The sequence below is a fragment of the Pundamilia nyererei genome, unplaced genomic scaffold, assembly GCF_000239375.1.
Source record: "Pundamilia nyererei isolate P.nyererei 1_Seehausen unplaced genomic scaffold, PunNye1.0 scaffold00034, whole genome shotgun sequence".
Lineage (NCBI taxonomy): Eukaryota > Metazoa > Chordata > Actinopteri > Cichliformes > Cichlidae > Pundamilia > Pundamilia nyererei.
Window position 1 is genome coordinate 2,147,965 of NW_005187435.1, and position 15,039 is coordinate 2,163,003.

General features: G+C 40.1%; 1 protein-coding gene across 4 annotated transcripts in view; it reads right to left on the reverse strand.

Moving 5' to 3' along the window:
* The window catches only part of magi3b (membrane associated guanylate kinase, WW and PDZ domain containing 3b), a 124,881-nt gene that overhangs the window by 16,452 nt on the left and 93,390 nt on the right, over positions 1–15,039 (reverse strand). For 2 of the 4 annotated variants that reach the window (XM_005729721.2, XM_013910019.1), the window contains exons 3-9: positions 13,372–13,491; positions 7,536–7,742; positions 7,122–7,190; positions 5,200–5,368; positions 3,336–3,415; positions 2,480–2,537; positions 1,218–1,324 (exon numbers count right to left, since the gene is read on the reverse strand). In XM_005729721.2, coding sequence (XP_005729778.1) covers positions 1,218–1,324; positions 2,480–2,537; positions 3,336–3,415; positions 5,200–5,368; positions 7,122–7,190; positions 7,536–7,742; positions 13,372–13,491 — 810 coding nt within the window. The remainder of the gene's footprint in view (positions 1–1,217; positions 1,325–2,479; positions 2,538–3,335; positions 3,416–5,199; positions 5,369–7,121; positions 7,191–7,535; positions 7,743–13,371; positions 13,492–15,039) is intronic. The other 2 variants (XM_005729722.2, XM_013910020.1) reach the window with 1 other exon arrangement.

A 15,039-nucleotide genomic window follows, 5' to 3' on the forward strand; every position in this document is an offset into this window, starting at 1 on the left:
TGAAAACATACTTAATTCATGATGTTTATTGCAGTTGAAAAATGTCAACTTGTCAACTTAAAGAACAGACCACAATTGGAGAGCTGACAAAAAAGTCTGTTACATGAGGAAACTGTGAAAGAAAGGGCTCATTCTTTTTTTCAGCTGACCTTGTAAAAAATGATCACGTTCTACTGCTTTCTGTTCCCACAAAGCACGTTTATCAAAGCGCACTGACAGAGGTAAAAAGGTCAGGCCTCTACACAGAGGATAGGCCAAAGTAATTAAATTACAATTATATTTTAGCTAATTAGCTGATGCCTATGTCCAAAATGATTTACAGTGAGTGCAGAAATAGAATAAGCTACAATAAAGACTAAATTACTTCTGGTGCTCTTGAATAATCTCGCAGCATCATGAAATAACAGTAGTACATGGTTAAATAACCAGGAAAGAATATGTGATACAGACGCAACAGAGAGTCTGTCATTTTAGATGATTTCAGTGTAACTGCAGTTTCTTGATTTTTTTTTGACATCTGTATTTTTATTATACACATTCTGAATATAATCAGTTATTTCTTATTATTTTTTTTGACATGCTAACATACACGTTATTGCAGATAATTGGTCCACCAGAATCACCCCTCGCAAACCCCTCCGTCCTTTTTGGTGAACTTGGTGCATGTCATGTGATGAAAATTCAAAGTTGAACCCCAAATTTTTTCACACTCACTGCTAAATTGCGTCTTCTTCGTAGCTTCCTTCAGAACATTTGAGGGGACGTAAATCACCTCCAGTTCGACCCCAACCAACCACATGACATTTAACATTGGCAGGCGTTTTCCCTTTTTCTTGGGTAGTTTGATGATCTTCACAAATTTATTCAGTGTGGCATTTTTTTTTCTAACTTCAGTAACATAATGCAGTTGCTTGATTTTAACGAGGTGCAATGGCAGTACAAATTAGAAAGCTCTCTGACATAATTACAGGTACACATGTAACTACATGTAGTATACACCCAAGTGTGGTGCCAAAACTCATGCAAGAGGCTGAACTATCCCATAATGTTTACAAAGCTCCCATATGTTACATTAGCAATCCAACATTTGCAAATTTTCACGCGTGCAAACTTGATCCTTTGTGCTCTTTATCACAGGCTTCTGCCGTTATGACACCATGGAAAACGTTTATAAACCCAGTGGAAGTTAAAGAGGGGGGTGCATTCTGCAATGTTACCTTGAGAAGGTGCTGCTGCGGCTTGCTGGATCGCTGCAGTCTCCTGGCTCAGCTTCTTCTTTGCCTCCAGGACAGGGTTCTCAAACTGGGTTTTCTGATTGATGTGGCTGTAACATAAAGAGGTTCAGGTTTGTGAGAAGAGACTTGGAATGCAAACACGCACACCCATAGACATGCTAATCTCTCACTTATTGAGCTTACGGCATCATTTTTCTGCAGTTAATTATGTATGCACCATCCTTTTAGAGGAAGTATAATTTTCTGATAGAGGGATGCTATAGTGGTGCCAGTAAACAAATTCACAAGCACAGCACACATACAGTACATTCTGACTTGCCTCCTCTTTATGTGGGGGAAAGTACCATTGCTTTTAGCCATTTAATATTATAGGAAATGAACCCCTGACTGCCTGTTCCCCTACAACAAGGTAAACAGCCTGTTGTCCCCCTGGCATACAAACAAGAGCCACTGCTTCATAGTGAGCTCATTTCAAGCTAAACACTAGCAGGTACAAGCTCCATCTATATGCCATTGACTCCCTGTCCAAACAGTGCAGGTCTCTCTCTCATGTCACTTCTACCTAGGAGCGTTTATATGCTTTCTGAGCAATAAAACAATGCGAGAATTCCCATTTTCTTTTCAACACAACAGATTGCTACCTCGTCTTCCAACCCCCACTCCACTTCTTCCATGCATTCTAGTTCAAAATCTCCCCATTTCTCTCTACTGCTGTTACAATGGCTGTGTTTCACAGATTTCCTGCCGGGATGTTGATGACAAATACACATTTAGCACACAGACAAATATACAAACAATATGCAATGACAAATACACAGACTCTATAAGCACACACAAACACTGACAGAATGCGATGAGAGAAAAATCTGTTTTGTGTTCATATACAGGTCACTGCAATGTTACCCGCAGAGTTTCATTTTGCCACCCACCGATAAACAATGTGAAAATCCTGATCAAAATCTTCAAGTGTTCTCCAGGTAAAGGCTTTCTCTCGGTATGTTGCATAATTCAGAATATTCTCACCCAAGATGTGCTACAACCATTTGTTTATTTTAGACAATATTACTTAACATTTTCCCACCGCCCAAGTACACAGAGCTGTGCAATATGCACTTGTGCACTGACCAAGCTGGTAAAATACGCTTGTGTGTTATGTGCATCTGAGACGAACAAGTATGACAAAGCAATTGGCACTGGTGGTGATGATGGAGTGATGGGAAATGAGATGCATCAGTATTACTTACTCAACATAGTATGTCCCATACTGTGGATCGTCAATTTCCTCCCAGCCATAAGGTAACTCTGCAAAAGGAAAAGAGTGTGCTATCGTGCTGTGGAGATGCAAATTGGGTGCTCACAAGATAACAGACCAATAGAAGGAAAGGGGAGAAGTATGCGCAATATTTTGCAGAGGTCCGGGAATCTATCTGGCATTATGGAACAGCGGTAGTTACCAGTGTATCTTTCCCCCCTGACTGGAATATTTAACATTGGAACGTATGTATGAAAATACTGCCATAATAATCTAGAAGACATATTCCCGTGGTTTTCAACAATCTGGCTGGAATAGCTGGTGAGTGTTATGTCTTGACGAACATTATGAGGCATAAGAAAAGAAAAGACAGATGAGCTCTTAATGCAAGGAAGTGCACTGGAGTTGCTTTTCAGAAGAAACACACTCACTAGCTTTCCGTTTGCCTGTAAAAATCCATTAAAAACAAGCTGGAAGGGTCCCACTTTTTCAGCCGTGGCTGCTGTCTGTCTATGCTTGCACTTAAGCCCACATTATATCCTAAGGATAAAAAGGCACGTCTGAAAATCCTCAAAGTAGACTCCAGCTCTAGATTTTTGAAAAATTAGCTTTTAGCACTGCAATGCTTAAGGTTACTCTTAGGTGATGTGCCATTTCAAAGAGAAGTCAAACATTCATATTTCATCCTGGTTGGTTGCTTGATTCATTGTGAGAAAGGGTGAGAAGTGATGGCTCATGTAATGTAGGGCATATACAATGTAAGTATGCCCCTGTGTAAAAGCATGTGCAGTATTTAATGGAATGAGTGTACGCTTCAGAAAACCAGCTGAGCAAAGGAGTATACATACCGCCATCCTCGCACTTCTCAGGGGGCTTTGCCTTCTTTGCCAAGCGGGGGTCCAGCCACGTGGTTGTCTTGGTATTGTGACTGTGGAGTGCAAAAAAATAAAAGCCAGGAACTATCTTCAGTAAAGACCTCTGAAAACAAGGAAACCACTGCTGAAGCACAAGCAGCCAACAAAAAAGATGTATCACAGCAGGAAAAACGGCAGCCGTATTCTCCCGTGTAACATGCTCTTGTGCACAAGATTACTCAATTTATCAGCAAACATCTGATCCATTGCTTTATATTCAGCTGTCAGATTACAGTGTTTATGGTTAGGTGGCCTTTTCAGAGGGGAGAAAAAAAAAACCATGTGATGTGAAACATGACAAACTCATTTATCCTCAAATGTGTTAAACAACTGGAGTGTGTAATCAGCAGGAAAATCACAATGGTCTTCTGATATCTTCAGAGACAAGTAGCTTAGAGCAAAATGCGAATAAAACACAAAGTCGTGAACACACACACTTGCGTTTACTGTACGTAAACCCATACACCTACAGACCCTAAGAGAAGGTCTGTTTTTTAGCTTTACTAAGTTGTCTTTTTAAACATCGGATACACTGTGAGGCCTAGAAATATTGCAAGTTTACTATTAAACTGAATTTTACTGTTAAGTTTACTGAATTTCCCAGAGGAATCTACCTGAGAGATTAATACAGTTCTATCTATCTATCCAAACAAAGGACAGTTGTGTACATTTTCTTCTTTTTAGTTGTTTTTATGCTGTTGTCAGGCTGTTATGGTTTAATTTTCCTGTGACAGGAAATGAGGTGTAGATCTCAGCTACACAACTCATCATCAGACAGAGGATCAAACCTAATATCGCTGCTGAAACTGACAGAAATATTTTTTGAACTTTTTGCAGACATACTTGTTCTTTTCTATTTATATGTATATTTATACCTATTTATCCCTATACTTATCTACCAATATCTCTGTTTCTACACTCATTTTATACGAGTGCTTGATGTTTGTTGTGTAGTTGCTGCTATGACAACTCAGTTTCCCTCTGGGATTAATAAAGTCTCTCTGATTCTCTGATGTGTCCTTCATTATGGATAAATGAGAAACAAGCAAACATAAAAAAAAAACGTATGACAATTGATACACACACAACACTTTCATGTTACCATAACATTTAGCAGCATACCTCACTGTAGCTGTAAGATGCGATAATTTACATAAGCAACAACACTCCGGTTGTCAGTCGGCCTACATTTCAAACCTCATCATCCAGTTTACAGACTGCACCAGCTATCAGCAGATTAACCTGCAGCAGCATCTTCTTATGATTTCTCTTATTCAACAGCACCTCACAAAACAAGCAAAGCAATTTCCTAAAATAACTGATCACATATTAGCATTTGTTGGGACTACTTTCTTCTGTGTATTAGTTCCAACACACATTTGTTGTGCTAATGAGTATTGATGGCAGCAGGCAGGTGAAAGTGGCCCTGATATATTTGAACTTTTCACCAAGGTCAATATTTGTGACTTATTGATGTGGTTTTAATAGTTTTGGCCACAGGCAACACACAACAACTCTTGTGGGCTGAATCAGTTAATTGTTGTTATTTTAATTATATTTTGTTATAAATATTAAATAAACACTGTTTGAGAAGCATAGAATGACATAGCATATATGGCAACTTGTGGGTTAATGAGTAATAACTTACATTTGAGGATGCACTGCCTGATAATCCAGGACTCAGAGCATGCGTAATTATGTTTTATAAACTCTATAAAATTAACTAAAATAACTGCAATTTCTAATCAGCCCTGTATCAGACATTATCACTTTGAGCCACAGCTCACGTCTCACTTACTCTATGAAGTAGACCATGCCGGTCTCAGTATAAGCCATCTCCCAGTTGAAAGGCAGGGGCTCCAAGCTGTCGTCACGAGGAAGAGAGCTCCATGTGCGGAAGTCCATGGTGCTGCTGGACTGAGTGTAGCTGGGCACTGCTTTCCTCCAGTCTGCCCCCTCTTTGTGCTCTGGAGAGCGTTGGAGGATGGATATATTAAAAAGGGAATAAGACAGTGAAAGCAAGGCAGAGAGAGTAGAAGGTTCGCCTGCAGGAACACCTATGTCCTGTGTTCCTGCTTGCTGCAGGGAATTGGTGATTCCATGTCACACACAGGATTTGCATGTCTTCGCCAAAGGGCAGTTTTAGATTTGCCTGAGCAAACTGTGTGTGAGGAAAAGTCTGTGCCTATGTATGTGTATATTTCCTGTGGGTTGCAATCATACAGGCAGGGATTCACATCGAAAGGGCCAGCTGAACCCTGAGGCTTCTTCTCTTTGATAATACTTTATAACTGCACATAAAATATATTCTATTACATTTGTAGACACTCCCCTTTAATGAGAAACTGCTTGCCAATGAACACAAAACATACAACAAAGACTCTGTTAATTCAGTTAGCACTCCACGCCTTCCTCAGAAGATTGTTATAAAGCACTGAAACATAACTGGTTTTCATCCTTTTCTTTTTATGTGGCGCTAACCCTCCTCACAATAGAGGATAATGCCAAAAGATGTTACGCAAATCACAATAAAAGCATTTCTGGGGGGATGCATTTCCTAAAGATCATTCCACCAGAATTTTATATTGCCTATAAATTGCTAAAAGAAACAACTACAGAGCCCTTCAGCAGCATTCAAATTTTGGTTATTTACAGCTTCTAAAACACTTTCCTCTTTTGCCTCTCTGATCAAATACGCACACTTGAGCTTGATTTTTAAAGGAAGACAAAGTGCGGATGGCATGTTTGAAGATGCTTTATGTGCTCGAGCTATGTAGAGACTTGGAGAACCAGCCTGAGGGCAAAGCCTGAAGGAGAGCTCATCAGTAAGGTTCACAGCAGGGTGAGGGCCCACTCGACGATACGAGTCAGATGGGTTATAGAAGGACTGTGGTTGATAAGGACAGCCTAAGCAACGATGGGGGAAGCTGCAGTGAAGAGTTCAGAGACTTAGAGCTCACATTTTCCATTAACCTCTTTTTTCATTCGACCATAACTCTCTCCATCTACGGTTGGTCTGAGACTTCTTTGCCACAGCTGTGGGCTGTAGCAGAGCAGTCATTTGTGACTGGTTGCTTTCCATAAAAAGAACTCCTGAATGTCTGGGCATCGTTTTGTGTTTGATTTCAATATGACAGAACAGTTGTGTAAACAGACTGGATTTCTGTGAATCCCTTGTACAGCTGAGCAAGCAGTGCTTGAGCTGAGACTGTCAAAACAATGTTTCATTGTGTAAAAAATATTTTCAGCTTGGACTGGCCTCAATCTTAACCCTAATTCTCTCCTACTAAAAAAAATGGATATGGTATGTAGCATGTAACCTATTTCTGCTACAGGTCTGCTCTCCTTGTAAGCATTAAGGACAGATTCACTCCTTAGAGAGCCCAGGAGTTGTTCTGATAGATCACATGCACAGTATCCTACTCTCCTAGATCAGAGTCTCTCAAGGTGACCTGGGAGTTTATTCAACGCTAATGGTAACAGGGCTGTCACATCACACGTTTAAAATAGAGTCCAAGATAACATTATTTCTATTATTTCTAGAAAGCGATATTACTGTGACCTAAAGTTCTTTACATGTCGGTTGGGTCCCTTCAAAACTAGAAACCCAAATCTATCCTCAGGAACCAAGTCAGACAGGGCACAGACTGAGTTCAATCTAAGTGTCATTATGTCAAAAATCTGGATTCTATTTAACAATGAAATGAAAAAATCCAATACCTGTTGAATGCTCTCTTTCTGGGCCTGTTTTTGCATTTGGATCAGGTCTCACTGTCCTCAGGTCCCTTTCTAAAAAAGACTTAACAGTAATTCTTGATGCTTTAGGGTTTTCTAGGGTCTTTTAGGGTCAAGTATTACTGAACTGAACTAAACACAGAACTGAAAACTGACTATTAATAAACAGTAAGAAATCGGAAGTAGAAATTTCTTCCCCTGAGCTTCTCATTAAGAAAAATAATATGCAATACCATTTGATCTAGGAGTACAAAATATTTCAATCCTGACTGACAAATGAGATGCAAAATGACAAAATGAATTACGAAGACGACCAATCTGCACAGGAGAGCGTAGTGCCACATTATTTTCGTACACCTTTTTTGAAGCCTAACATTTTATGCTTTGACATTGACCTACCAGGCAAGCCATTGACCAGTGGTGGCCGCTCATCATCATCCTCCTCCTCAGGTACAGCGCTGTCCTTCCTGTCCATCTTACTGACTGAGGTTGTACGTTTCCTGGGGACCTCGCCACCAAAGTCCTCATCAAACAACACCTGATCCACCAGGTCAGGCTGCACCAGGTTGGGCTCTGCTGGAGGCTTTGGGGTTCCATAGTAGTTACCTTACAGAGGAAAGGAAAATGAAAAAAAGAAGTCATTTAAAATAATGTAACCAGAAATAGAAAAGCTTGAGTATATTTCAAAAAGACCAAAAGGAAAGAAAACTGTACTTGGCTGTGCCAGAAGACACAGACAGGCCCTCCACTATGCCACTATCACCACAATTTCTGTGATTTAAATCAAAAATGATTTCTCTAAATGTCACACACCAGCACTCAAGGTCAACCATTTACAAATTTCAGAGGTCTGATTCCTCTGCATATTTTTTCCGTCTCTTAACCCCCCGCTTTGTTTCCCCTTGATAACCGCACCACAGGGCTGTCATCACTCATGTTACATTAAAATCACTTCACTTGGAATTTGCCAGCAACTAATTACACTGATCATTGAATACAGCAATTATCTATCTCTCAGCTTGCTTTTTTTCCATAATGAAGAAAGACCTTGTGTTACGGATTATAAATATTCAGTGGGATAACAGCGCTCTGTAAAGAGACGCAGGAGAGAGTAAAACTTTGTTAAATTATTTTCTCATTTAGCTCATGGGGTGATCTATCTATGTATGGCTAGTGAGCAGTATGTGGAACTCAATTTAGGCATTGAATAAGTAATTATTCAACCTCCATTAGGATTACAAATAATGTGCATACTAATTTAAATCCCTGCCATTTATTATGATTATTTGTTTGTTAAATGCTGCTCTGTCAGATGTGTTTACGGAAAAATTATCAAATTAATTTTTTTGTAATCCATTAGTAAAGGCATATATTTACTTGCTACTTACAATAAGTGATCGTCAGATTGAGCCTACTCAGCGAAATCATCGTATATAATTAGATTAAATAAAGAATACAGAGAAATACCGCTGGGAAATGCAGATCTTTGGCTATTTAATTAGCCTCCATAAACTTGATCTTATTTTCATTTGGAGCCAGTTGCTTATGGGACCATTGTATTATGAACCTTTGATGTATTTAAGCGTGAACATGCAGGCATCACAAACAGTGTACTGTAAGAGCAGCATTTATCAACTCCAGATCTTTTTATAGCTCGCTACAAAGAGGGAAAACTGACAGCATCGTGCATGCCAGAAAGAACAGAGGGCTGTGAGGAAAATATCACAACCACTCCAGCAGCTTTACAGAGCGATACAGTAGCACCACATCAGCCTTCCTCATAAGTGAGCCCATCTTGAGCCAGGCCTCATCTCCTCGGGCATGCCAGCAACAGTACACGGCAAACAGGGTTAATGCAGCTATGGTCATCTTTCTCAAAGCAGCAGGAAGGTTGAAAAGAAGACGAAGGCTGGATAAAAGCCTACCCTTCCCCTCCTCACATGTAACTTTACTGTTTACTAAGCGACAGCCATCCGCATTTGTCAAAGATGGCTTCATTAACAGGGGTGGCACAGCGATAGCGGGGAAAGATTGGGTCTGCTGGCTAATCCCCGCCTGTCTCCTGCCACACGCTGACATTTATCAGCCAGACACTACCTCTGTGATTAATTACTTACTAACATGTCTCTTGGCCCCTGATAAATGTGTGGCGCAGATATAGAGGTGTGTGAAAGCAGTGTATCAGCAGAGATTTGTGGCACTATTTGCCATTATAAATGGAGGGAAGCCTTATAAGCTGATAAAAAAAAGGAAGCTTGTCCGATGTTACTTGTGATCCTTGTGTCATGAGGTTGATGAGCAAGGATGAGTGAACCTGCTCCTTCCAAGTGTGTGCAAGTAATTTCATGGTGGTGGAATCAGCTACTGGTAATAAAAAAAAAGCTTCCAGTTGTGAAGGGCAATATAAGCTACACAAGGTTATGAGCACTCTTTCATCCTACCAAATGCACGGACAGACACATACACAGCAACAAATCCATCAGACCAAATCCACAAACAGTCAGCTTCAAAATCCAATTTAATGTTTGTTTTCACTTCTTGCAAAAATCTGACTTATTACCACAAAATATACCCTAAAACAACTGTATAGAAGTGGCTGACAAAAGATGAAAGAATTCTGCTCGTAGCATATTAAAGTTCATCTATCAGGGGAAAAAAAGTCTTGTAAAGACCTATTTAGTTTTTAACTGCCTTCTCTGCTCAACTCTGAAAGTGTGACCCAACCTGGATCTCAGAGGCACAGAAATCAAGGAGGGACCAACCCCCCCCCAAAAAACTAACTGTGAATGCTTGGCACGGATGGCTTATATGTGTGCTTGCCAGATTACCTGGGACCACAACCAACATAGATTGTCCAGCTTGTATCCGACCAATTTTAGAGCAGCCTGGATGCACAGAAACAATCTTATCCTAGAGGGATATTACAAGTGTGTTGTGTCCTCATTTTTATCCAGTCTTTCTTGAGAGAAGAACAATCCCTGACAGCTTTGTGACAAATAAGTTAAGGAGACGCTGTTTAGGCTAAAAATATATGTACATTGCCTCCCATAAGCCATTTGCTTAGTGGAGGACAAATGTTTTTCTTGAGCCATTAAGATAATGGCCATTACATCAGGGAGTTCATTACAATTAACTAAGAATCCCATTAGCCAAGCAACTTGTGCACAGCTCAATTATTATGCACGACTACAGACTTAAGGTAATTCACGAGGTCCTCACAGAACTATGGAAGCCACCTGGCCTGTGACAGGACACAGGAACTTATTTTCCCCTTTCCAAAGAAAAAAATAGGCTGGGCTTCAAACACAACTAAATGCAGTAAATCACATTCCTTGATCCGATTACTTCCACCTTTGAGTAAACTGTGCTGCTTAGAGATCAACACTCCCTGCCACAGTAGCCGTGCATCGCTTGTGCTGACTGAGTTTAAGCAGACGCGCAGAGGAGGGGGCATCCACTATCAGAGTGTTCAGAGTGTTCCCTCTTAGGAGTAGTATACTGAAACCTTCCAACTTTTGAGAAGCTAATCCTCACATCTGCACATAGCCGAGGCTGTCCTGCTTCCTCGGCAAAGGGGGTTTCCACTGGGAGACGAGGAGCTCAGTATGCCTGTCAACTACATCTCTTTCTCTATTATATTATATTCCTCGATTTGCTCCCCATTTCTCTCTTTCTACAAACAGTCAAACTCTTTATAAAAGGTATAAATCCCACTTGACTTCAGCTCATAGATGAAGGACAGGTTTTGGGTGCCTTGGTAGCCCTGGAAACCTGATCTTCAAATTCTTAGATGATCTATTCCGACAGAAGGAAGGACAGGATTTGTTCTGTATTCAAGGATGTGGAATTGTGTGCTAACAATGTATGTGTGTCCATGTGTGTCTAATGCCATTTCTGCAGCCGTGCTATGGGGATGAAATCCTTTAGAAGGAATGACACCTTATCACAGGGCTCACAGACTGCTGCAAGAAGCTGCCTCAGCAGGTCCAGACAGACTATGCACCTCACCATCAATAAATGCATGCAGACAAAGTTGCACAATATGGTAAAAAACAGAAAAGCACCTGTCCACATCCAGAGGAAGCTGCTCTGAGCCTTACGGCTCTCTCCCTCCGGATGAGGATTTTACTTTATTTTTTAATTCTACATCTCACAGGAAGCACAAGAAGCAGCTGAATGGGAATGAGAGCGGTGAAGGGATTGTCCATTTTATGCGACCAGAGGTTGCTCCTCAAACATTTAGAAAAATCCTCTCGCATTTCACAGCAGTCTGGATTTGCACTAAGAAAGAATGAGCTTAAAGAGAATGGGGAGATTATCATGTTATTGCCATAATCATTGTGATATGTGAGAGAAATCCTCCATTGCAATCCCTTCATGACACGCATACGTTGCAACCGTCTGACTTTACGAGACCTCTGAATGCAGGGCAGCTGCTTATGTTTTATTGTTGCTAAGATGCTAAAAATCTTAAAAACCATTCAAATGTTCGCCAAGCTGAAATATCCGTTGTTGTGTAAACTCTGTACTGGAAAGAACATGAATGTGCTTGTCTACTAGCAGTAAAATATCATTTGGAACTGACATGTTTACTTCCTTAAGGCGCTGTCACATGAACATTCGGGAAAAAATCCCAGTTCTTTAGCTCTAAAAGTTACTTTTTAAATTTTGAATGTTTGTGACAAGCCAGACCTTCCTGGCTGTGTATGTGAGAGGAGAGAAAGAGGAAAGAAAGAGGCTGATTTATCCCATGAATAAAGCATGAGTTGTAAGTAAGGACACAAGTGGATCCTCCTTATTTGTGACTGCGAAGTCAGCAGGTGGGTTCAGAATGTTGACTGGTTTACAAAAAGTCACCAACAGGTGCCACAGCTGCTACTCGTTCACACACTATTGTGTGAATATGCACTGTATGCTGAAAAAGTAAAATAGGTACTGGCACAGATACATAAACAGGGAACGCAAAAAGTGTCGGACATGAAGTACGGACTTGCAGGGCACAGATTAAAGTACAAACTATGCTCATGAGCATGCATGCAAGTTATGGCTAATTCAAGTACGAGGAATAACTTTCCAGCTCTGCAAATCACAGACTGTCCATGCAAAATGCTAAATTTAGAAGAATTGTCTAATACAGAAAATGCAACAACAGAACTGTGATCAGTAGGTTTGCCTCCCATATGTCTGATTATGACCTGCTCTGCTTCATAAAGAATTAAAGAATCTGACAAAGGAAAAGTGGATAAAGATAAAGCTAACCAGAGCTGAGCACCAGCCACAAGCTTCAGTACGAGCAGTGAAAAGATCAAAAGATTTAATTATGGAGACAAGCTGAAAAGAGAAAAGGATGAATGACCTGTTATCTGGCAAAACTCGGGCAACTCTTTTTATTTAAATATCTGTATCTTTTTCTAGTTGCAGAACACTTTATGTTTTAGTTGTTTATGAGTAAGAACATCCAGTAACCTCCAGCAGTTTTGTTTAATAATTAATTTTGTAATGAAAATGAAAAGAAGACTGGAATTTTTTTCGTTTTTTTCCTCTACATGCTGTCAATTATAGTACTTAGAAAGGAAATTACAATCAGGAAAACTCAGTAATGTGTATTGAAAATGAAAATATAAGTATATTTTACTGACACATTTTATTTGTCTAACCAGAGTAAACTATCCTCTGATCACTGCAAAATACATAACACAAGGCCTATAATTCACCCTTTAGCTCAAACACTTTGAATGCTTTGCTACAAAGAAGAAAAAACCCTTCCTGCCTATCACACCTGTCACTGACTGCCGACTATTTCAGGTCCTAAAGTGCCTGGAAAATGTAAAGTTTATTTAATCCTTGCTACAAAAAATTTGTTCTTATTTATACAATATTTCTATGTCTATTTAAATTTAAGGTCTGCAAACGTCATACCTCATCGACCCTTTCTACACATAGAGAGGAGAAGCTGAATAGTGCAGTTTATATCAAGAGCTGCAAATACTGCTGCTACTCTGACTGTCACTTCTAACAAGTCTTTAATCGTGTTTCACTGATCAATACATTTTGTCCCGCTCGTCACATTTCACTAAGGCAGGCTATAAGTCATAATGACTGTGAATAGCAAGCTTACACTCACTCTATTATAGAGAGCTGTCAGTGTGAATCATATTCTCTGACTAAATGCACACAGCCGAAGACATGCACACAGAAAGGTTTCTCATATTCTTAATGCCACCGTGATGCCTACCATCATAGGTTCCACTCTCTAGCAGAAGTCCACTCTCCTCCAGGATCCTAAAGTCTCCAACACTGATGAAATTGTAGTCCACGCCTGGCACCTCCCCCTCTCGAGGAAGCCGTGTTGTGCCTGCAAAGAAAAACACACAAGCATACAAGTCAACACAAGTATAGATAAAGCAGTAATGTAGAATATGTTTCAGTTGAGACAGAAACTGAGATTAAGATATTTTCTCGGCTAACAGGTTCTGAACTGAATTGACCAGTCAAAATAAAAACAACTCTCTACTCTCTGTTCTTGATTTCAAAGATACAAAAGATGCAGTTTTTGTGCGTTTCTTTTCTTTTTATCTGTACAGGACTGCAGTACATATTTGATAAGAGCAGATATCTCTTTTTGGAATGAAAATCCAAAGAGACCTTGGTACCATCTTGTGAAAGATGGATAATTGATGAAGGCCTGTAGAGCACTGAGGGCTTAATTCATTTAATCCTCCGTGAGTAACTGCAGCCTCTGCTAACAAGTTCTTATTGGAAGCTTCTTGGCACATATACTGGCTACAGCTGAAATGCAGAAATCAGTAGAGCAAATTAGAGATGTGAATTATGATGGAAGCAATGGGATTTGTAGCCCCCTGGTGTGGGTTAAGTTCACTCAGTGCCACAGAGGGCAACGCGAATGCAAATGACACAAGGCAATTCTGAGTGCATATTTTGCCCCTGTGGGGAAGCCACAGTCTACTTCGGTACTGATGGGAATTTTTTTCTTCGAGGATGATTATCTGCAAGGCAAAAAAATGGACACCAAATGATTACATTAGCATGGGGATTATGTAAACTGTATTCCATGAATAAGTAAGTGGGAATGTGCTACAATTGCACTCAAGGCTAATTAGGTGGTGTGTCACCAAACTTGTAAACTCCACTGAAATAACCACAAGAGTTGAAGGTAGGACAGCAGTAATTGGTAGCATGAGAGGCAAAACAAAGCAGACACACAGCCACCAGTCATCAATCCTGCATTTCATGGACATTTCTCTCACCTAAATGAATGTCAGTCATGCTTCTGGAGCAGATACTTCCTAGTTAATCCTTTCTAGGGTCATGGGAAGGGCAGAGGGTTGAGGATAAGAGGGAGATGAAGAAACAACCCTGCAGATTACCAGTCTGTAGGGGGCTTGCATAAAACAGTCATTTATATTCAGAAAATCATTCAATCTGAAATTTTAAATAAGCCCGATTTCAGTGTAAGAGGAAACCAGAGCAAATTGAGTAGCCCTGCAGCAGAAAAGGGAGATGAGGGAAACAAAGAAACGATACTACACAGAACTACAACACAGAAAAAAGTTTAGTAAGTGAATATGCTCTCACAATGCCAAGCAAGAGCACTTCTACCACTTCTGAATTCAGCAACAGCAACGCACAGTATCAGCAAGAAAGTAACATAAGTATTTTGAATTAAATACAAATATACCCTAAGTGTGCCGTTGATCTGTTCAGCAACAGTATACATGTGTTGCATTAAAATAAACTGCATTTAGGCATTAAAACAACTATAGTGGAATGTTACTGAAATATACTGCAGCATCTCCAGAGTATTTTTTTGGCACTTGTAGAGTCTGTGCTAATTAGAAGTGAAAAGGGTCTGTAGATCGTGGTGGCCAAATAGCCTATTAAG